General features: G+C 43.7%; 1 protein-coding gene across 1 annotated transcript; it reads left to right on the top strand.

The window, feature by feature from the left end:
• The first annotated feature begins 403 nt into the window (after window positions 1-403).
• Window positions 404-21,330, top strand: RDH11 (retinol dehydrogenase 11). Its single transcript, XM_007525826.3, has 7 exons — window positions 404-544; window positions 5,960-6,078; window positions 8,928-9,083; window positions 12,425-12,529; window positions 13,335-13,544; window positions 16,768-16,957; window positions 19,539-21,330. The coding sequence occupies exons 1-7, from the start codon at window positions 477-479 to the stop codon at window positions 19,639-19,641; spliced, it is 951 nt and encodes a 316-aa protein (XP_007525888.1). The 5' UTR covers window positions 404-476; the 3' UTR covers window positions 19,642-21,330.
• Window positions 21,331-23,175: the final 1,845 nt, after the last annotated feature.

Here is a 23,175-nt window from a genome sequence, read left to right on the forward strand (position 1 = left end):
TCACATCCTCTCCAACACTTATCTGCTCTTGTTTTATTGATTCTCACAGGTGTGAGGTGCAATCTTAATGTGGTTTTGATGTATATTTCTCTTATGATGAGTGAACTGGAGGTGTGTGTGTGTGTGCGTTTAGAGTGAACTGGAGGTGTGTGTGTTTAGAGTGAACTGGAGGGGTGTGTGTGTGTGTGTGTGTGTGTGTGTGTGTGTGTGTGTGTGTGTGTTTTACGGTTCAACTTCAGTGCCTGGTGAAGAGCGGGGTTTTGATGTACATTTCTCTAATGATGAGTGAACCGAAGCTGTGTGTGTACGGTTCAACTTCAGTGCCTGGTGTGAGCGCCGCGCTCCGGACTCCATTTCCCAGAAGGCCTTGCTCAGGGGGCTGTTGCTCTTTGAATTAGGGCGTGTCTGCAGTGCCTACGAGAGAATCGGTACAGGCGTGCACCGCAGGCGCTTCCCCCAGGCTGCAACCCTGCAAGATGGTTGGGGTACTCCTGCTGCTCCTCCTGTTCCCCCTTCTCCTGTACATCGCCGCGCCCCATATCAGGTCAGTGCACATTAACCGTCTTCTCTTGTGCAGTCTTTGAGGGTGGGCACAGTGATGCTCGCCGAAGCTCTAAAAGAAGAAACCTTCCTGGGTCGGCTCCAAGGCCCAAACCAGGATCTGGGCTGCCTGGAGATCCTACTGCTCTGAATATGGGGAAGGCGAGACCCAGAGGCCCCCAGGTCGAAAAAAGGGGCTGCAGTCACTTGTTTTTTTGTTTTGTTTAGTCGCCTAAGCTTCTTCCCTTACCCCCTGCTCCAGAGAACCCCGGAACGCTGAAAGCAAGGCTACCAGAGACACTTTGAGTTAACAATTTTGGTTTTTGGTTTTCTTTCTTTCTTTTTCTTTTTCTCTTTCAGATGCTAAAGTGGGGTGTAGTTCCTAACTCTGCTTTTCCCCGAGTTCCCACCCTTTTCCTAATCACCCCTGTCTGGTTTTTGCTTCTTGGGTCGGAAGTACAATGGAATCGTAATTTTTTTTTTTTCTTTCTGAAACTGACCCTTAGTGGGGACTGTAACTTCTATAGTTTCATTTCTTGCGCTCTAGCTGTTAGATTCATTCTTAATCTGAACAGATGTAAGGAAGAAAAGAAAAAAAAAAGGAAATACTTCACCTGCCCTGTGGGATATCTATCGGAGGCATGCAGGAGGAGGGAGAGAATGAGGGAGGCAGTGTCTTGACTTGGTGATGTCAGCCTGTGGCTGGCTGGACACCCCCAGAGAACCAGCAGCTCCCTGCACAAAGGCAGACTGCTTATTGGTTCTGGGGAAGTCACCAGTGGTGACGGTGGACCAGTGACCGAAGAGCTCCCCCTAAACACACACACACACACACACTGTCGCTCTCTCTCTCTCTCTCTCTGTACACATGTGTGCCAATACTCAGGAATATTCTTTCTAGTCTTTCCTCTTCACCCAGCCACACAGAATCACAACAGAAAGTTGGTTTATGTTAAGTGAAATAAACCAGAAAGAGAAAGATGAATATGGGGTGATCTTATGCATAGACAGAAGCTGAGGAATAAGAACAGAAGGGGAGAGGGCCAGGTGGTGGCGCACCTGGTTGAGCGCACATGTTACAATGCAAATGAACCCAGGTTCGAGCCCCTGGTCCCCACCTGCAGGGGGAAAGCTTCATGAGTGGTGAAGCAGGGCTGCAGGTGTTTCTCTGTCTCTCTTCCTCTCTATCTTACCCTCCCCCCTCAATTTCTGGCTGTCTCTATCCAATAAATAAATAAAGCTAATATAAAAAATTTTAAAAAAAAGAACAGTAGGGGAAACGCAAAGCAGAACTTGGACTGAGTTTGGTGTATTGCACTAAAGAAAAGGACTCTGGAGGGGTGAAGTCGTTCAGGTGGAGAAGGATGTACGCTGGGGGGAGTGTTTTGTAGAAAAAGGAAATTTTACACGTGTACCAACAACTGTATTTACTGTTTACTATAAACCACTAACACCCCCCAATAAATTTAAACAAAGAAAGAAAAGAAAAGAAAAAGTTGAGCCTGTGGGCCAGGTGGTGTTTCAACCAGTTGAGCACACGCAATACCGTGGTCAAGCTGCTGGTTCATTCAAGTCACCCATCCTTACCTGGAGGGGAAAACCACAGTGGTGAAGCAAAGATGCAAGTGTCTCTTTCTTTTTTTCTCTCTCTCCATGTATATATTCAATTTTTGCTATCTCTATCCTATAGATAAATAAACGAAATATTAAAAAGAAAGAGAAGGAGAGGGGATCGGGTGGTAGCACAGCGGGTTAAGTGCAAATGGCACAAAGCGCACAGACGGGAGTAAGGATCCAGGTTCGAACCCTGGGCTCCCCACCTGCAGGGGGGTCTCTTTGCAAGCGGTGAAGCAGGTCTGCAGGTGTCTATCTTTCTCTCCCCCTATCTATTTTCCCCATCTCTCTCCATTTCTCTCTGTCCTATCCAACAACAACGACATCAATAACAACAATAATAACCACAACAATGATAAAAAACAAAAAGGGAAAAAAAATAGTCTCCAGGAGCAGTGTTTTCTTGGTGCAGGCACCGAGCCCCAGCAATAACCCTGGAGGCAAAAAAAGAAAGAGAGAGAGAAAGAAAAGTTGAGCTGAAGAGATGTGGGAAACTTAGCAGGGAGGCATATTTTCTGGGGAGGAACACGATGTTTGGGGGTTCCCTGAGTTACTTGCCTCTTCATTTGCCTGTAGGTAGTGACTCGGTGCATGAACTTTGCAATTCTAAGTTCAGTGGGAGGTGGGGTGTAAGACTGAAATGCTTTTTAAAAGTTCATCCCCTGGCTAAGATTTTTAAAAATACTGATTTTTGGTTGGGCAGTGGCACAGCAGGTTAAGCACACATATTACGAAGCACAAAGATCCCAGTTGGAGCCCCCCCACTTCCAACTGCAGAGGGGGTCACTTCACAAGTGGTGAAGCAGGTCTGCAAGTGTCTTTCTCTCTCCCTTTCTGTTTCCCTCTCCTCTCTCTCTCTCTCTCTTTTTTCTTTTAAATCCAATTTTTATGGGTTTAGGATTTTATTTATTTATTTATTTTTTATTAATGACAAAGATAGGAGGAGAGAGAGAAAGAACCAGACATCACCCTGGTACATGTGCTGCCGGGGATTGAACCCAGGACCTCATGCTTGAGAGTCCAGTGCTTTATCCATTGCGCTACCTCCTGGACCACCCTCTCCTCTCTCAATTTCTCTCTGTCCTATCCAATAAAACGGGGGTGGGGGGAAGCTGGCACTGAGCCCCAGTGATAACCTGGAGGCAAAAAAAAAAGACAGAAATTGGAGGACAGAAACATCTACTTCAGCTCTCATAAAGCTTCTCATCTGCAGGCAGGTTCTGGGTGCTTGAATCTATATTTTTGCACATGGTAATATGTGTACTCTATTGGGTGCTCTGCCGTCCAGCCCGTCTTTTTTTTTTTTTTTAATGATATATATATATTTTCCTTTTATTTCCAGTCTTCAGTTTTCACTTTCATTCCATGTCCATGGGAGACAGAACAAAACAAAACAGCAATAAAGTCAAATTATCTGAGAGCAAACTTAGAGGCTGTTCTTATTCTTAGTCGGTTTTGAAGATCCATGTATTTGCATATACCTGGAAACTATAAGATCGGGTTCAAGCTTCACTTCCGGGGACTAAGTGGTGGGTGCACGTAGTTGAGGGCACATGTTACTATGCACAGGGACCTGGGTCCAAGCCCCTGGTCCTACCTGCAGAGGGGAAGCTTCACAAATGGTGAAGCAGTGCCTCTCTTTCTTTTTATTTATTTATTTATTTATTTATTATTATTATTATTACTATTTTTTCCTCCAGGGTTATTGCTGGGCTCGGTGCCTGCACCATGAATCCACCGCTCCTGGAGGCCATTTTTCCCCCTTTTTGTTGCCCTAGTTGTTGCAGCCTCGTTGCGGTTATTATTGCCATTGTTGACGTTGCTTTGTTGTTGGATAGGACAGAGAGAAATGGAGAGAGGAGGGGAAGACAGAGAGAGAGGGGAGAGAAAGATAAGACACCTGCAGACCTGCTTCACCGCCCGTGAAGCGACTCCCCTGCAGGTGGGGAGCCGGGGACCTTATGCCGGTCCCTGCGCTTTGCGCCACGTGCGCTTAACCCACTGCGCCACCGCCCGACTCCCTATTATTATTATTTTTAAAGAATTTATTTATTTATTCATGAGAAAGGAGGAAAGACCCAGACATCACTCTGGCACATGTGCTGCCAGGAATCGAACTCAGGAACTAATGGTTGAGAATCTAGTGCTTTATTCACTGTGCCACCTGCTGGACCACTTACTTTTTTTTTTTTTTTTAAGAAATTCCAATTTTTTTTTTTTTCCTCCAGGGTTAATGCTGGGGCTCGGTGCCTGCACTACGAATCCACTGCTCTTGGAGGGCATTTTTCCCATTTTTGTTGCCCTTGTTTATTGTTGTTGCTGTTATTGCTGTCGTAGTTGTTGCATAGGACAGAGAGAAATGGAGAGAGGAGGGGAAGACAGATACCTGCAGACCTACTTCACCAGTCATGAAATGACCCCCCTGCAGGTGGGGAGCCGGGGGCTCGAACTCTGATCCTTGTGCCGGTCCCTGCGCTTTGTGCCATGTGCACTTAACCCGCTGCGCTACTGCCCAGCCCCCCCCCGCCCCCCCCGTGCCTCTCTTTCTGCTCTTACTCTCTCCTCCTCAATTTCTATCTGTTCTATCAAAAAATTAAATATAATTAAAAAAAGATTCACCTCCTTAACAGATTTTTTTTGACTTAAATTCCACAATTTTCAGAGAAAAATAAGGCCCCCCATCACTGTTTTTGCATGCATTCCTGGGAACAGCAGGGTGGCTTAGTGCCTAGGACAAAGGACTCTAGTGATTAAATTAAGGGTTTGAGTCCCAGCTTCCTTTCAGACTCATTCATGTCTTTCTTTTGTAACTGTCTGTTTACTTTGTCTCATATTGGCAAGCATACATAATTTTGACCTTTTCTGTTGGGTCAAATGGTTTCTGTTTTGTTTTTATAATAATATTATTGCTTTTATTTAAACTTTATTTGATATGATAGAGGATAGAGAGATGGAGGGGGAGGGGGATAGAAAGGGAGAGAGGCACCTGCAGCACTGTTTTACCTCTTGTGAAGCTTTCTCTCTGAAGGTGAGGATCAGGAGCTTGAACCCAGGTCCTTGTACATGGTAACATGTGTACTTAAGCAGGTGCACCAATACTCGACCCCTGGATCAATTGTTTATCAGTGCCATAAATTGCCAGTTAGAGGCCAACTGCATAACTTGGCCAGTTTTTTCTTTTATTAGTCTGAGTCTTATGATTTCCTAAGTCTACAGAAGTGGTCTCATAATGTTCTCAGCCCAAACCCAAATGCCTGGAGAAGCAGTTATTCATCTATTTCTTTTCTTCTTCTCCTTCTCCTTCTTCCTCTTCTTCTTCTTCTTCTTCCTCTTCCTCTTCCTCTCCTCCTCCTTCTCCTTCTCCTCCTTTTCCTTCTCCTCCTCCTCCTCCTCCTTCTTTTTTCTATAGGCCAGAGAGGAATTGAGAGGGGAGGGGAGGGTAGATAGAGAGAGGGAGAGAAAGATAGACACCTACAGACCTGATTCACTACTTGTGAAGCGAACCCCCCTGCAGGTGGGGAGCCAGGGGCTCGAACTGGGATCCTTGCATGGGTCCTTGTCCTTGTGCTTTGTACTATGTGCATTTAACTGGGTGCACCACCTCCCGACCCCCTATTCATCCATTTCTTAGACTACAGGGAGCAACTCTAAGGTTTGCCCTTGTAATAGAATCAGGTTTGTCCTTGAACAAAGGCAGAAAACTTTTTTTTCCTTCTACTGACTCTCCATAAACCAAAGCAGATCTCAGTTTTGGAATCTGAAGACGAAACACCAGAAGAAATGATGAGCTCTCTTCTCTCTGCAGGAAAATGCTTGCCAATGGGGTGTGTGCATCAACTGTGCAGCTTCCAGGGAAGGTAGTTGTGATCACTGGAGCCAACACAGGCATTGGAAAGGAGACGGCCAAGGAGCTGGCTCAAAGAGGCAAGCTGATTATCTTCTGTTACTTCTCATTCCTTCCTGTTGGGGCCAGGAGATAACTCCCTCAGCAGTGTGCACCTTGTCATGTGTGAGCCCCCAGTCACCATATGGGAGGACCATTCAAAGGGGAAACTTTAGGTGTGGTGGGATAGTCCTCTCTCTGTCTCTCTCCCCTTCTGTTTTTTCACTCTATCTGGGGAAATAAAATGTCTTCCAGGGATGGAGAAGATAGTATAATGGCTACTCAAAGAGACTCTCATGCCTGAGGCTTTGAGGTCTCAGGTTCAATCCACCATAAACCAGAGCTGAGCAATGCTCTGGGGGAAAAATATCATCCAGGAAGATAAAAAGAGAGAGGGAGAGAGAGAGAAAGGAAGAAATCCCTCCTGCCACTACTATTTTCTATCATTTTTACCCCTCACAGTTGATGACCAGTTGGGAACATTCTCGGTGTCTCACTAATTTGCTGGTCTACAACTAGAACAGTGTTTTCTACATTTAATGGAGACTTAATGAATGTTATTGTCTTTTTTAAAAAAAAATTTATATTTATTTATTTTCCCTGTTGTTGCCCTTGTTGTCTTTTTTATTATTGTTGTTATTGATGTTGTTGTTGTTGGACAGGACAGAGAGAAATGGAGAGAGGAGGGGAAGACAGAGAGGGGAGAGAAAGATAGACACCTGCAGACCTGCTTCACCGCTTGTGAAGCGACTTCCCTGCAGGTGGGGAACTGGGGGCTCGAATTGGGGTCCTTACACCAGTCCTTGTGCTTTGTGCCACGTACGCTTAACCCGCTGCACTACCGCCAGACTCCCTTTTATGTGTGTGTGTGTGTGATTTACCTACCCATAGTATACCTCATTGTGAGATTGTGAGGCAGAGATAAAAATTCCTCTAAAGGGCCAGGTTGTGGTTCACTTGTTTGAGCACACATGTTGCTATGCAAAAAAGATCTGGGTTTAAGGCCCTTTTCCCTACCTTTGGTGGTGGTGAGGAGAGGGGAGTAAGTTTCATAAGTGGTGAAACAGTGCTCTCTTTCTCTCTCCCTATCTTCTCTCTTCTACTTCAGTTTCTCTCTTTCTCTATCTAATAAATGAGTAAATACATTAAATAAAAACAAACACTGGGGTGGGGGGGGGGAGGAAGGGTTCAGGTCCTGGAAAATGATGGCAGAGGAGGACCTAGTGGGGGTTGAATTGTTCTGTGGAAAACCGGGAAATGTTATGCATGTACAAACTACTGTATTTTACAGTCAACTGTAAACTATTAATCCTCCAATAAAGAAATTAGAAAAAATAAAATAAAAACAAACAAAATATCTTTTAAAAGGAAAAAATAGACAACAGGGCTGGTGGAAATACTCAGCTGGTAGAGCAAAGGACTTGCAAGCTTAAGGCTCCTTTTTTTTTTTATATTCCATTTTTGTTTTATTGTTGTAGTTGTTGTTGTTATTGATGTCATTATTGTTGGATAGGACAGAGAGAAATGGAGAGAGGAGGGGAAGACAGAGAAGGGGAGAGAAAGACATCTGCAGATGGGCTTCACCGCTTGTGAAGTGACTCCCCTGCAAATGGGAACCGGGCTCCTTACGCCGGTCCTTGTGCTTGGCGCCACATGTGCTTAACCCGCTGTTAATCGTGCTACCGCCCGATTCCCCTCCTTTTAAAAAAAATATTGAAGAGACAGTGAAATTGAGAGGAAAAGAGAAAGAGAGAGAGACCTGCAGTATTGCTTCACAACTTGTGAAGCTTTACTCCTGCAGGTGGGGAGCAGGGGCTTGAATGTGGATGCTTGACCAGTGTAACGTGTGCTCTGCCAGGTGCGCCACCGTCTGGTCCCATTAGGGTCCTCTTTCACGAATGATAGCACCACGCATGATGCCATGTATTAAAGTGATACTCTTTCTTGCTCTGTTTCATATGAAACTTTCTCATGTTAAATAAGTAAAATAAATCTTTAGAAAAGGAGGTGGCACAGTGGCTAGAGCATAGGACTTAAAAGTATGTAAGCTGGGGAAATCGGGCGGTACCCAGCAGGTTAAGCGCACGTGGCGCAAAGCGTTTGAGCCCCCAGTTCCCCACCTGCAGGGGAGTCGCTTCACAAGCTGTGAAGCAGGTCTGCAGGTGTCTTTCTCTCCTCTCTCTATCTTCCCTATCTCTCTCCCTTTCTCTCTGTCCTATCCAACAACAACAGTAATAATAACTGTAACAATAAAACAACAAGGGCAACAAAAGGGAATAAATAAAAAGTCACTTAAAAAAAAGTATGTGAGCTGGGACTGGACAGCGATGCAGTCTGTTGAGTGCTCATGTCACCGTGCACAAGGACCTAAGTTCAAATCCTCAGCCCCCACCTGCTGGGGGAAAGCTTCATGAGTGGTGAAGCAGTGTTGCAGGTGTCTCTCTGTTTCTCTCCCTCTCTGCCTCTCCTTTCTCCTCTTTACTTCTCTTTGTCCTATCATATCAAATATATATTTTTTAATTAAAAAGAAAAGCATGAGATCATATCAAATATATTTTTTTAATTAAAAAGAAAAGCATGAGATTTCAGTTCTTGGTATCACTTAGGCCAGAATGGTGCTCTGGTTCTCTCTCTTTCACACACACACACACACACACACACACACACACACACACACACACACACACTTTTCTCTCTTTCACTCACTCATAAATTAATAATTTTTTAAAAGTAAAAATAGTGTTCATCATATATATGCATGTATATTATATACTAGTATAATATACAGTATAGCGTATATTAAGATACAATGTCAGTATATCAAAAAATTCTTTTATAATGCCCAGTCAAAAACAGAGCTAATAGATGTCTCTTCTGTATTGGTTGACAGGAGCCCGTGTATATTTAGCTTGCCGAGATGTGCAAAAGGGGGAGTTGGTGGCCAAAGAGATCCAGAATGTGACAGGGAACAAACAGGTGCTGGTGAGGAAACTGGACTTGGCTGATACTAAATCTATTCGATCCTTTGCTGAGGACTTCTTAGCAGGTAAGTGTAAAAACTGCACTATATTGTGGTTCTTATGATCAACATGGCAGACTTAACTAAAGGAAAACGATCACTCTCCCTGCCTAACAAATAGAAATATTTATAAAATATAACACAAAAAAGCCCGTCTTTCCTTTTTTATGATAGAGACAGAAATAAAGGAGGTGGGGTGGATTGAGCGGTGGTGTACTTGATAAGGATCCCGGTTCGAACCCCCAGTTCCCCACCTGCAGGGGAGTCGATTCACAAGTGGTGAAGCATGTCTTTCTCTCTCCATCTCTATCTTCCCCTCCCCTCTTAAGTTTTCTCTGTCCTATCCAATAAAGTGAAGAAAAAAAAAAAAAAGGCCAAAGGAGCAGTGGATTCATAGCGCAGGCACTAAGCCCCAGCATTAACTCTGGAGGCAAAAGAAAGACACCTGCAGCACTGCTCCACCACTTGTGATTTTTCCCACCCTGCAGGTGGGCCTTTGCACTTGGTAACATATGCACTCTACAGGCTGCACCACAACCCTATCGCATATAATCAAAAATGTATGATTCACAGACAAATTCACTTGTAACGTGGAACTCCTTAGGAAGTAGAAAAAAAGATGATTTTTTAAAATTAGTAATTTAATAATGATCGCCATGATTGTGGGATAAGAGAGGCACAATCCCATACAGTTCCCACCACCAGAGTTCCATATCCCATCTCCTCCAGCGGAAGCTTCCCTCTTTTTTTTTTTTTTTCTCCAGGATTATTGATGGGGCTTGGTGCCTGCACTACGAATCCACTGCTCCTGGTAGCCATTTTTCCCATTTTTGTTGCCCTTGTTGCTGTTATTTTCGTTGTTGTTATTGCTGTTGTCGTTGTTGGACAGGACAGGAAGAAATTGAGAGAGGAGGGGAAGACAGAGATGGGAAAAGAAAGACACCTGCAGACCTGCTTCACCACTTGTGAAGTACCCCCCCTGCATGTGGGGAACTGGGGCTCAAATCGGCATCCTTATGTGCGTTCCTGTGCCTGCACCTTGTGCGCTCAACTCGCTGTGCTACCACCCCCCACTCCCACCCCAGAAGCTTTGCTATTCTTTATCCCTCTGCAACTATGGATCAAAGATTTTTATGGGGTGCAGAAGGTGGAAGGCCTGGCTTCTATAATTGCTTCTCCATTGGATGTGGGCATTGATAGGCTGATCCATACCCCTAGCCTGTCTCTATCTTTCCCTAGTGGGGTAAGCCTCTGGAGAGGTGGAGTTCCAGGACTCATTGATGAGGTTGTCTGCTCAGGGAATTCGAGCATCATGATAGCATCTGCAGCTTGGTGACTGAAAAGCATTAAGATATAAAGCAGAACAAATTGTTTAATAATCAGGAACCTAACTAAGGCAAGTATAAACCTATGGGACTACATCAAATTGAAAAGCTTCCGCACAGCAAAAGAAACCAATACCCAAACAAAGAGACCCCTCATAGAATGGGAGAAGATCTTTACATGCCATACATCAGACAAGAGTTTAATAACCAAAATATATAAAGAGCTTGCCAAACTCAGTAACAAGAAAACAAATGACCCCATCCAAAATGAGGAGAGGACATGGACGGACAGAATATTCACCACAAAAGAGATCCAAAAGGCAGAGAAACTCATGAAAAAATGCTCCAAGTCTTTGATTGTCAGAGAAATGTTAATAAAGACAACAATGAGATACCACTTGACTCCTGTGAGAATGTCATACATCAGAAAAGGTAGCAGCAGCAAATGCTGGAGAGGGTGTGGGGTCAAAGGAACCCTCCTGCACTGCTGGTGGGAATGTCAATTGGTCCAACCTCTGTGGAGAACAGTCTGGAGAACTCTCAGAAGGCTAGAAATGGACCTACCCTATGACCCTGTAATTTCTCTCCTGGGGATGTATCCTAAGGAACCCAACACTCCTATCCAAAAAGATCTGTGTACACATATGTTCATAGCAGTATAATTTGTAATAGCCAAAACCTGGAAATAACAACAGATGAGTGGCTGAGCAAGTTTTGGTATATATACCCAATGGAATACTACTCAGCTATTAAAAATAGTGATTTTACCATATTCAGCCCATCTTTGATGGAGCTTGAAATCATGTTAAGTGAAATAAGTCAGAAACAGAAGCATGAGTATGAGATGCTCTCACTCTCAGGCAGAAGTTGAAAAACAAGATCAGAAGAGAAAACACAAGTAGAACCTGAACTGGAGTTGGTGTATTACACCAAAATAAAACTTTGGGGTGGGTGGGTGGGGGGAGTACAGATCCTGGGAAAGGATGACAGAGGACCTAGTGGGGGTTGTATTGTTATGTGGAAAACTGAGATATGTTACGCATGCACAAACTATTGTATTTACTGTCGACTGTAAAACATTAATCCCCCAATAAAGAAATTTAAAAAAACTAATAATCAGGAATCCAAAGGTAAGAATATAGCAGATGAGATTTGGGGTCTTCACGTTGGATGAAGCTAGGAAGTCTATTTGAGGTATATTCCAAGGGGTCTGTGACTGTACTAATTTTTGCCTGAGTCTAGCAGCTAACATACAGGTGGGCTGAAAGTATTGTCTGGGAAGATGGTGTCAGAGTTGGGTATAGGACCAGAAAGCTAGATCAGAGTAAAGAGTAGCTCCCAAGTATGGGAAAGGTATAGAAATACTGTTAATTGTAAACCCTATCGATCTGACCTACAATATTAATTTTTTTATTTCTTTATTGGAAAATTAATGTATTACAGTCAACAGTAAATATAATAGTTTGAACATGCATAACATTTCCCAGTTTTCCACATAACAATACAACCCCCATCTTTATTTGTTAGATAGAGACAGCCAGAAATTGAGATGGAAGGGTGTGATAGGGTGAGAGAGGGAGCCAGGTGGTGGGGCATCTGGTTGAGCGCACATGTTACAGTGAGCAAGAAACCAGGTTCGAGCCCCTGGTCCCCACCTGAAGGGGGAAAGCTTCAGGAGTGGTGAATCAGGGCTGCAGGTGTCTCTCTGTCTTTCTGTCTCCCCCTTCCCTCTCAATTTTTGGCTGTCTCTATGCAATAAATAAATATAGATAATAAAGAGAGAAAGAGAGAGGGTGAGAGACACCTGTAGCCCTGTTTTGCCTCTTGTGAAGCTTTCCCCCTGAAGGTGGGGCCCGGGGGCTTGAACTTGGGTTCTTGTGTATTGTTAAATGTGCGCTCAACCAGGTGCACCACCACCCAGCCCCTCTAAACTTTTTATTAATGCTTTAATGGTGGTTTACAAGATTATTCAGGTAGATTTCTAAGATGTGACAGCTGTGGCTGGTTGCTTCCCCACTCTCACTCTATTTTCTCTCCTTGCAGAGGAAAAGCATCTCCACATTTTGATCAACAATGCAGGAGTGATGATGTGTCCCTACTCCAAGACAGCTGACGGCTTTGAAATGCACATAGGAGTCAACCACTTGGGTAAGTTATCTTCTCAGACCTCCATCCAAAGATGGGGGTGGTTCTCCCTAAGCTCTATCAGGCTTACACATGTTCCCAACACATAACCATTATGCTGTTTCCCCAGCCTAGACTTTCCCCCCCTAAAATTGGCTCAGTGTTATTGTGCATGCACAGTTGCTTTGTTCCATAGTGTGACATTAAAACAAAACAAAACGGAGCTGGGTGGTAGCGCTGTGGGTTAAGCGCACATGGTGCAAAGCGCAAGGACTGGTGAAATGATCCCTGTTCGAACCCCTGGCTCTCTACCTGCCGGGGGTCACTTTGCAAGCGGTGAAACAGGTCTGCAGGTGTTTGTCTTTCTTTCTCCCCTCTGTCTTCCCCTCCTCTCTCCATTTCTCTCTGTCCTATCCAACAACAACAACAACAGCTATGACAACAATAACAATAACAACTACAACAAAGGCAATAAAATGGGAAAAATGGCCACAGGAGCAGTGGATTTGTAGTGCTGGCACTGAGTCCCAGCGATAACCCTGGAGGCAAAAATAAATAAATGAATAAATAAATAAAACTAATGAAAGATGGAATGATATATCATATCTTCATGTTCACAATACTGATCTTCCTAGAAGGATGTCTCATTTCTTTGGCTATTCTAGTTCCATAAACCCTCTGTAAATTTGTTCTGTAGCTAATCAAAGGTTGTGGCAGTATGCCTTATTCCAGAGCTCTCTGCCTCCCCTCACAAGACCTGTTCCTCATCACAACTCTCAACCCCTGCATGAATCTCCAACTCCATTCATTCTACTTTTTTCTCAATTAGGCCACTTCCTCCTGACCCATCTACTACTGGACAAGCTGAAGGAATCCGCCCCATCAAGGGTGGTGAATGTGTCCTCCTTAGCCCATCATATGGGGAGGATCCACTTCCACAATCTGCAGGGGCAAAGGTTCTATAGTGCTGGCTTGGCATACTGTCACAGCAAGTTGGCCAACATTCTTTTTACCAAGGAACTGGCCCAAAGGCTAAAAGGTAAGCTTATAAGAAATGTACATGGGTGGGGGAGATAGCATAATGGTTATGCAAACAGACTCTCATGCCTGAGGCTCCTAAGTCCCAGGTTCAATTCCCCACACCACCATAAGCCAGAGCTGAGCAGTGCTCTAGTGTTTCTCTCTCTCTCTCTCTCTGCATCTCTGCATCTCTCTCAAAATAAAATAAATAAAATATTTGAAGAAAAAAAAATGTGCTATAGGCACTAGTCAGTGTAGGAAGTAGCTAAAAGCCATAACAATAGAGTCTGTTGTCCAAGCCAATCCCCTAGATAGAATGTGCTTCATATCTGAGTATAGTTTTTTTTTGCTTCCATGGTTACTGCTGGGGCTCAGTGCCTGCATCAAAAATCCACTGCTTCTGGAGGCTATTTTTTTCCCTTTTGTTGCCCTTGTTGTGGTGGTTATTATTGTTGTTATTGATGTTGATGTTGTTGGATAGGACAGAGAGAAAGGGAAGACAGAGAGGAGGAAAGATAGACACCTGTAGACCTGCTTCACCACTTGTGAAGTGACCCTCCTGCTGGTGGGGAGCTGGAGGCTCGAACTGGGATCCTTCTGCCAGGCCTTGCACTTCGTGCCATGTGCACTTAAACCATTGCACTATCGCCTGACCCCCTCTGAGTATAATTTTAATAAGAAGCCCACATGCCAACCAGACTTCCCTGGACAGACAACCCCACCAATGTGTCCTGGAGTCCCGATTCCCCAGAGCTCACTAGGGAAAGAGGAGAGAGGCTGGGAGTATGGATCAACCTGTCAATGCCCATGTTTAGTGGGGAAGCAATTACAGATGACAGACCTTCCACCTTCTGCGCCCCATAATGACCTTGGGTCCATGCTCCCAGAGGGTTAAAGAATAGGGAAGCTGGGGGTCGGGTGTAACGCAGTGGGTTAAGTGCACGTGGCGCAAAGTGCAACGACCCGCAGGAGGATCCTGGTTCGAGCCCCCGGCTCCCCACCTGCAGGGGAGTCGCTTCACAGGCGGTGAAGCAGGTCTGCAAGTCTCTGTCTTTCTCTCCCCCTCTGTCTTCCCCTCCTCTCTCCATTTTTCTCTGTTCTATCCAACAACAACAATAACAACGATAAACAACAAGGGCAACAAAAGGTAAAATAAATAAATATTTTTTAAAAATAGGGAAGCTATCAGGGGAGGGGATGGGATATGGAGTTCTGGTGGTGGAAATTGTGTGGAGTTGTACTCCTATTATCCTAGGGTTTTTTTTTCCCAGTGTTTCCTTCTTATAAATAAACAATAAAAAAAAAGATGACAACAAACCATAAAAATAAATTTAAAAAAATAATAAGAAGAAGCCCACAGCTGCATCTTGGAGATGACTGGCAGGAGACTTGATTTACCATTGACCAGCTGTGACTTGCTCCAAGCTACTTAATTTTTAAAGACTTTCCCATTTGCAAAATGGGGACCATCTAGCAGGCTATTAAAGGTCCAGGCGGCGGTATACCCAGTAAAGTGTACACATCATGGTGCACATGAACCTGGGTTCAAGCCCCTGGTCCCCCACCAGTGAAGGGGGGGAACATCATGGGTGGTGAATCAGTGTTGCAGTTGTTTCTCTTTTCTCTCCTTTTCTATCCCCTACTCTCAATTTCTCTCTGGATCTATCAAAAATAAGGCCACCAGGAGCAGTAGATTCATTGTAGGTCCTGAGCTCCAGTGATAGCCCTGTGGCGAAACAAACAAATAATAAAGAGGCTACTGCCATAGGACCTATAATAGATTGGGGTGAGGGTACCTTATTCAATATAAGGGATCAGGAACGATTTCTCTTGAGGAAGTCTTCTTCTTCTAGCGTTTGCCCTTCTTCCGTAGCCAGTCAACAGTGTCAGGTTGAGCCTGATGTAAAGTTTTGAGACCTCCTTTGAATCTGGAGAGGTGGCAGTCGTTGACTATGTGAAGTGAACTCTATTAACAGAGTCCTTATAGCAGAATGTGAGGCAACTCCCCTGCAGTGGGGAGCTGGGGGCTTCAACCGGGATCCTTACTCCTGTCCTGTGCTTCAGGCCATGTGTGCTTAACTCGTTGTACTACTGCCCAGCCCCCTACGGTCAAATTCTTAGCAGCCACAGTAAGGGTTTCAGTATTTTTTGAAGAGTAGCGGTAAACTTTTAAGATGGAAGGAAGCCTTTGGGGCTGGGGAGATAGCATAATATTTATGGAAATAAACAAATAAAAAACCTTTCATACCTCAGGCAGAGGGTTCCAGGTACAATTCTGAGTACCACCATAAGCCAGAATTGAGCAGTGCTCTGGGGAAGGAAGGAAGAAAGGAAGGGAAGGAGGGAGGGAGGGAAGGGGGAGATGGGAAAGTGAGCAGGAGAAAGAGAAAGAAAGCAAGAAAGAAAAAAGTTTTTTTTAAAATATTTATTTATTCATTTTCCCTTTTTGTTGCCCTTGTTTTACTGTTGTCGTCATTGTTGGATGAGACAGGAGGGGAAGACAGAGAGGGGGAGACCTGCTTCACCGCTTATAAAGCGACTCCCCTGCAGGTGGGGAGCTGGGGGCTTGAACCGGGATCCTTATGCCAGTCCTTGTGCTTTGCACTACCTGCGCTTAACCGCTGCGCTACCGCCTGACTCCCAGAAAAAAGTTGTTTAAGATGGGGTTGAGAAGGGGGTCAGGTGGTGCACACCAAGTATGCACACCAAGTTGAGTGCATACTTTACTATGTTCAATGACCCAGGTTCAAACCGCTGTTCCCCACCTGCAGGGGAAAACTTCACAAGTGTTAAAGCAGGTCTGTAGGTGTTTCTCTTTCTCCCTTTCTATTCCCCCCCCCCTTTCAATTTCTCTTTGTCCTAACTAATAAAACAGAAAGGAGTGGGGAAGGGGGAAGAAGAAAGAGGAGAAGAAGATGAAGAAGGCCTCTAAGAGCAATAGATTTGATTTCTCATGCAGCCTCGAACCTGTGGTAACCCTGATGGCAATAAAATAAATAAACAAACAAATATAATTAAAGGGCTGAGAGTGTATACAGAGGGTGATTTCGATAGTCAAGGTGAAAATGAGGATAGCTTAAACTAAAGTGATGGGGAGGGAGGGTAGTGGACACTACTGGAACCTATTGTGGATGTGAAAGGCAACAAAGCATGTTGATTGCAGATGCATGGAAGACGGGGAAGCCTCTGCTCTTTGTCCATTCTGTAACATCACATCCAGTCTTCCCCTCTCTGTGTGGCAGGCTCTGGCGTTACGGTGTATTCTGTACACCCTGGCACGGTCCACACTGAACTGACCCGGCATTCATCTTTCTTACGATGCGTGTGGTGGATTTTGTCTGCCTTCATCAAGACCCCTGAACAAGGAGCACAGACCAGCCTACACTGTGCCTTAACAGAAGGTCTGGAGAGTCTAAGTGGACATCACTTCAGGTATGAACATATCTTTTTTTCACAGGTGAGATTGCTCAAAAGAAATCATTTGGATTTGTCTAGTACAGTAAGGCTTCTCCCTCCCTTCCTTCCTTCCCTCCATCCTTTCTCTTTCTTTCTTTTTTCCTTCTTTATTTCTTTCCTTCTTTCTTTAAGATTACATTGTCCAGGCGGAGGGTAGATAGCATAATGGTTATGCAAGCAGACTCTCGTGCCTGAGGCTCCAAAGTCCCAGGTTCAATCCCCTGCACCACCATAAGCCAGAGCTGAACAGTGAGTGCTCTAGTTAAAAAAAAAAAAATTACATTGTCGAATTTAATTTTATCTTTTGATCCTTGGTTTTTTGCCTTGTGATAGGGAAGTTTGACTCACATTTTTTTAACGTGCCTATTTTATTTATTTTTATTAGTGATTTAATAATGGTTTACAAAATTAAAAGATAATTATAATTTTGTGGTGTAATTCCACACTGTTCCCACCACTGAAGTTCTGTGTTTCCATTCCCTCCATTGGAAACTGTACTAGCTCTCCCAAAGTCACAGATATGGGCTGACTATTATTTCTATGTCTGTCTGTCTATCTTGCCCATTTTTTCCCTCTAAGGTCCTGCCTTCTCTTCCTTTCTAAGTCACACCTATACCTATTACTACTTCCAAATATCTTTCCCTTTTTTTTTTTTTCTTTTCCCCCACTTCTTTCTCTGGGTCCTGCTGGGATTGGGTTTCAGAGCCCTCTTTGACTCACACTTTAAAAAAAATATATATATATATTTATTTATTTTCACTTTTGTTGCCTTTGTTGTTTTTTATTGTTGTAGTTATTATTGCTGTTGTTGTTGTCATTGTTGTTGGATAGGACAGAGAGAAATGGAGAGAGGAAGGGAAGACAGAAGTGGGAGAGAAAGATAGACACCTGCAGACCTGCTTCACTTGTGAAGCAACTCCCCTGCAGGTGGGGAGCCGGAGGCTTGAACCGGGATCCTTCTGCCGGTCCTTGCGCTTTGTGCCATGTGTGCTTAACTCATTGCACTAGCAGCCGACTCCCGACTCACACTTTTTGGTAACTGCTAGGCTCAGCTTAACAGGTCGAGGGTGGAGCTGGTTCACAACCTACCCTTTACGTCACATTGTCTTACTGGACAAAGTGTGAGAAGCTAGTTTCACATGTTTATTTACTAATGAGAAACAGAGCAAGAGTGAGAACCAGAATGCGTCACTCTGGCACATGTCCTGCTATGGATTGAATTCAAGATGTCATGCTTGAGAGTCCAACACTTTTTCCACTGCATCACACCTGCTGGGCCTGAGCTGCTTTATGTGGCTATTTTAGACTTGTTAATCTTTTCACCTTCTTGCACTTTCTTGCAATGTCCAAGAAACAGTTTTCTGGAAACAGTGTAGTACTTGGGGCCTGGAGGTGCCACACCTAGTTGAGTATATATTGCAATGTGCAAGGAAGCACCCAACTCCAAGCCCCCCAGTCTCTTCCTGCACGGAGAGGGAGCTTCACAAGAGGTGAAATAATGCTGCATGTGTCTCTCTGTCTCTTCCTCTTTACTCTCTCCCCTTTCAATTTCTCTGTCTGATCACATAAAAAGTGTGGTTCTTAATACTGCTTTTCAGGTGACTACAAAGATTGTGATCCACTAAAAGCAAACAGCTTCTTTATTGAATACCTGCTGTATGCTCAGTACAGAAAACACAATGATAAGTAAATGAATCATCCTTGAGAAACATTGGGGGGGGGGGGTCCAGATCTGGTATCCTACCCTGTACATTTAACAGGGACTTAAATTAGAATTACAGTGAAGAAAATGTATATGAAAAACCTAGTACCTTGTTACTATTTCTCTTTGCTTGTTTATGAAGCTGACTTTAGTTGTTAAAATTTGAGTTTAAAAACACTCATAACTGCTGTCTGAGCAGAATTTGTAAGTATTATTTTACGACTTTGGGACCAAAGTAAATATCAGGAACTCAGCTATTTGAAACCCTAGACTGAACCTCAGAAACTTCTCTAAACAGTGTAATGGTTTCAGGCAGACCCTGATAGTGTAGTTAATATATACACACAACGGGAAATATGATTAAATGGTATGTATTCTGACTGGTGATGGTATAGTGATGAGATCTAAAGTGGAAATTAGGTTTCCTCTGGGGTAAAGATCAGAGATCAGAGGAGTCAGGCGGTATTGTAGCGGGTTAAGCGCACATGGCACAAAGCGCAAGGACTGGTGTAAGGATCCCAGTTCGAGCCCCACTCCCCATCTGCAGGGGAGTCGCTTCACAAGCAGTGAAGCAGGTCTTTCTCTCCTCCTCTCTGTCTTCCCCTCCTCTCTCCATTTCTCTCTGTCCTATCTAACAACAACAACATCAATAACAACAACAATAACTACAACAACAATGAAAAACAGCAAGGGCAACAAAAGGGGAAATTAAAAAAATATATATCAGAGATCAGAGAGATAGAGCAAACACTGGCCCTGTCTTATTTTGCTTTTCTGTCATAGTCCTTAAGATTATGCAGAGAGGAGATGACATCTTTAGTCCTGCGCTTTAAGTCTTTCTCTTTTCCCTTCTAGTGATTGCCAGGTGGCATGGGTTTCTCCCCAGGGTCGAAATATGACAACAGCAAGGCGGCTATGGGATGTCAGCTGTGACCTGCTAGGCCTCCCTATGCACTGATGGTTGGCTGGTGATGATTGGGCCTGAGAAGCTGACTTGCCAGAATGATTCTTCAGGGTGGCTAAAACTTTATACAGAAAGAAAGAAAGAAAGAAAGAAAGAAAGAAAGAAAGAAAGAAAGAAAGACCTTTCATCTTCGCCTGATATCTGATTTAAAAAAAAAACAAAACAACCCTGTATACTGCCGTATTCATCTAAAAATGCCTTGCATTTACTTTGCTCCAGTTACTGCCAGAGTTACTAGCAATATCATAGGAAGACCCTCATATGACCTGCAAGCTCATATCTTCTGGAACCTATGAGCCAGGAGAGAATCTAAGCTCTGACACCGTTGATTTATGGCAATTTGGACTAGTTTCTACTTTCTTTATTCACAGTGTAGTTTCTCCCTAACAGCAAACCTTCTCTTTAAGAGGACCGCATTGCAGCCTCATCTGAGTTTCAAGGGTCAGAGTGGCTTGTCCCTTACCTCTTAAGAAAATCATCATGATGCAATTTGTCAACATCTAGGTTCCATGAGGAAACTCTTAACGAAATCTGGATTGTGGCATGGCTTTAGCTCTAAGGACCTGGAGCCACTGTTACTATGACACTACTATGTCTAAACCACAGAAGAGCTTCCTTTTCTAAAAAGTTTGTAGGGCTTGAGGGAAAAGTAGAAATGAAAATCTAGTTTAAACTCTCCCCACCCCCCCGTTATTTCAGAAACCAGTGGGGAAAAAAAAAGAAAAGACTGGCCCCTGACTTCACTTACTACCTACCCCCCAACCCTGGCCCTGTGGAGGCCTCTTTTTTTGTGCCTTAGAGAACCAGAAGAACCAAGAGGATATTTGGCGATTGTCACTGATTATTTTCATGTGCACATATGCAACTGGGAGTATTTTCATGACATTCAAAATAGTCATAGAGAAAGTATTGAACAGGTCAAATGATTAAAGGTGGAGCAAGTCAGAGTCATCCAGTCTGGTACAAACAGGTAGAGTTGCAGAGGGAAGTGGACTCTGTTTATATTAACTATCCATCAAGCAACACAAGCTTAGTAGGGAAGAAGTAAGAGAGGAGTGCTGGGAGATTATATATGCGATGAAAGTGTGTGTTAGGAAGTTACGATTTAAAAAAAAAAAAAACAACTAGAAGGATAATATCCAGCTGTAAAGAAAATGAGGGTGAACACCTGAGTTAGCGAGACAGGCACTATCTAAGAGTCAAGCAGTGTGGCAGAGAAAGAAAGAAAAAGAATCCCATATTTTTCCCCCTTAAGGACTGACAGGTAATCGCAATGAATTTAATCACCTTTCAGGGCACTCCTTATCCTTATATTATCTTGACATGGCTAAAATGTATGCTTGACAAAGCGTACCTTACATTTGAAGAACTTTGGTTGAAAGTAATGCTACCAAAGGAGATCTAAGGAATTGGTAGTGATCCTATTACTTGTTTGGAATGTTTTTTCTACTAGAGTTGGTGATTTTCTTGGAAATGTGTTAGAACAGTAGCAGAGTTACAGGTCCACAACACTCATATTTGTAAATCTTTGGCTGAACTTGTTTTGACCATTAAACTTTACATTCAGAAAAATATCACTTTATGAAAATCTGGAAACTTTTGATAAGAGTGCAGTAGAATAACTGAACTAATGTTTTAATTTATATTGAATTGTGAATGACAAATAAAAATTTCTTTTGATTATCATGTTTTTACTGACCAAAAACTGTCGGGTTGAACTAAAAATGAATGGGAATTAAATAAAGGTCTATAGTCAGGAGAAGTAAACTTTCTTTTTCTTTTTTTAAATTTCTTTATTGGGGAATTAATGTTTTACATTCGACAGTAAATACAATAGTTTGTACATGCATAACATTTCTCAGTTTTCGATATAATAATACAACCCCCACTAGGTCCTCTGAATCCTTCTTGGACCTATATTCTCCTCCCCCACCCACCCCAGAGTTTTTTATTTTGGTGCAATACGCCTATTCCAGTTCAGGTTCTACTTGTTTTCTCTAGGAGAAGTAAACTTTCTTTTACTACTGTTATGCAGCCATTTCTCATTCTAAAGATAAATTGTGGGGGCCAGGCAGTGACACACCTGGATTCAAGCCCCTGATCCCCACCTGCATGGGGGAAGCTTCACAAGTGCTGAAGCAGGGCTGCAGGTGTCTCTCTGTCTCTTTCCCTCTCTGTTCCTCCTCCCCTCTCAATTTCTCTCTGTCTGTAATAGTAAATAAATAAAAGATTATTTAAAAAAAAAGATATAGGGAGTCGGGCTGTAGCGCAGCAGGTTAAGCGCAGGCGGCGCTAAGCTCAAGGACCGGCGTCAGGATCCCGGTTCAAGCCCCTGGCTCCCCACCTGCAGGCAGGTCCCTTCACAGGCGGTGAAGCAGGTCTGCAGGTGTCTGTTTTTCTCTCCCCTCTCTGTCTTCCCCTCCTCTCTCCATTTCTCTCTGTCCTATCCGACAACAACGACATCAATAATTACAACAATAAAACAACAAGGGCAACAAAAGGGAATAAATAAATAAAATTAAAAAAAAAGATACATTGCCCTAGATCCAAGCCACAGTACAATCAATTTAAACTCCATTACCTTTGGCATAATAACTTGATTATTCAGTCACTCATTTTCTATTTTTATGGCCCTGTCCTAATACTACCCCCACCTTTTTTTCTTGATCATCTCAGACTCGTATCCTTTTTGTACCTGCCCTCATCTATAGCTCAGTGGTGTGGAACTCTTCAGCCAATAACCTTGGACTTTGTAGTCTCTATGCTCTGTGAATATCAGAAGCTCAGCAAAAAATCATTGAGTCAATGGCCGTGGAACTTAGTCTCACAAAAATAAGATTCTGGGGGAGGAGGGCAGGTGGTAGCACAGCGGGTTAAGTGCAGAAGCGCAAGGACTGTCATAAGGATCCCGGTTTGAGCCCTTGGCTCCCTACTTGCAAGGGGGTCGCTTCACAAGTGATGAAGCATGTCTGCAGATGTCTGTCTTTCTCTCCCCCTCTTTATCTCCCCCTCCTCTCTTGATTTCTCTGTCCTACCCAACAACAATGACAGCAATAACAACAACGATAAATAACAAGGGGAATAAAAGAACAAATGGCCTCCAGCAGCAGTGGATTGATAGTGTAGGCACTTAGCCCCAGCAATAAACTTGGAGGCAAATAATAAGAATATTCTGGGGCTGGGTGGTAGCACACCAGGTTAAGCGCTCATAGTATGAAGTGCAAGGACCTGCACAAGAATCCTGTTTTGAGTCCCCGGCTCCCCACTGCAGGGGAGTCAGTTCACAAGCAGTGAAACAGATCTGCAGGTGTCTTATCTTTCTCTTCCACTCTCTATCTTCCACTCCACTCTAAATTTCTCTCTGTCCTATCCAACAACAATAACAGCAAAATGGAAAAACATGGCTGTCAGAAGCAGTGGATTCATGGTGCATGCACTGAGCCCCAGCAATAACCCTGGAGGCACACAAATAAATATTCCACAGGGACTGGGGAAGCAGCAGAATGTTTATGCAATAGACTTTCATGT

Source organism: Erinaceus europaeus, chromosome 16 (genome assembly GCF_950295315.1).
Source record: "Erinaceus europaeus chromosome 16, mEriEur2.1, whole genome shotgun sequence".
In the NCBI taxonomy this organism is placed as follows: domain Eukaryota; kingdom Metazoa; phylum Chordata; class Mammalia; order Eulipotyphla; family Erinaceidae; genus Erinaceus; species Erinaceus europaeus.

Excerpts from the sequence above, each read along its gene's own strand:
- RDH11 (XM_007525826.3), top strand. The coding sequence starts at position 477 with ATGGTTGGGGTACTCCTGCTGCTCCTCCTGTTCCCCCTTCTCCTGTAC. Across the intron at positions 12,530-13,334 it reads CATAGGAGTCAACCACTTGG|GCCACTTCCTCCTGACCCAT; the intron begins GTAAGTTATCTT and ends TTTCTCAATTAG. Across the intron at positions 16,958-19,538 it reads CTAAGTGGACATCACTTCAG|TGATTGCCAGGTGGCATGGG; the intron begins GTATGAACATAT and ends TTTCCCTTCTAG.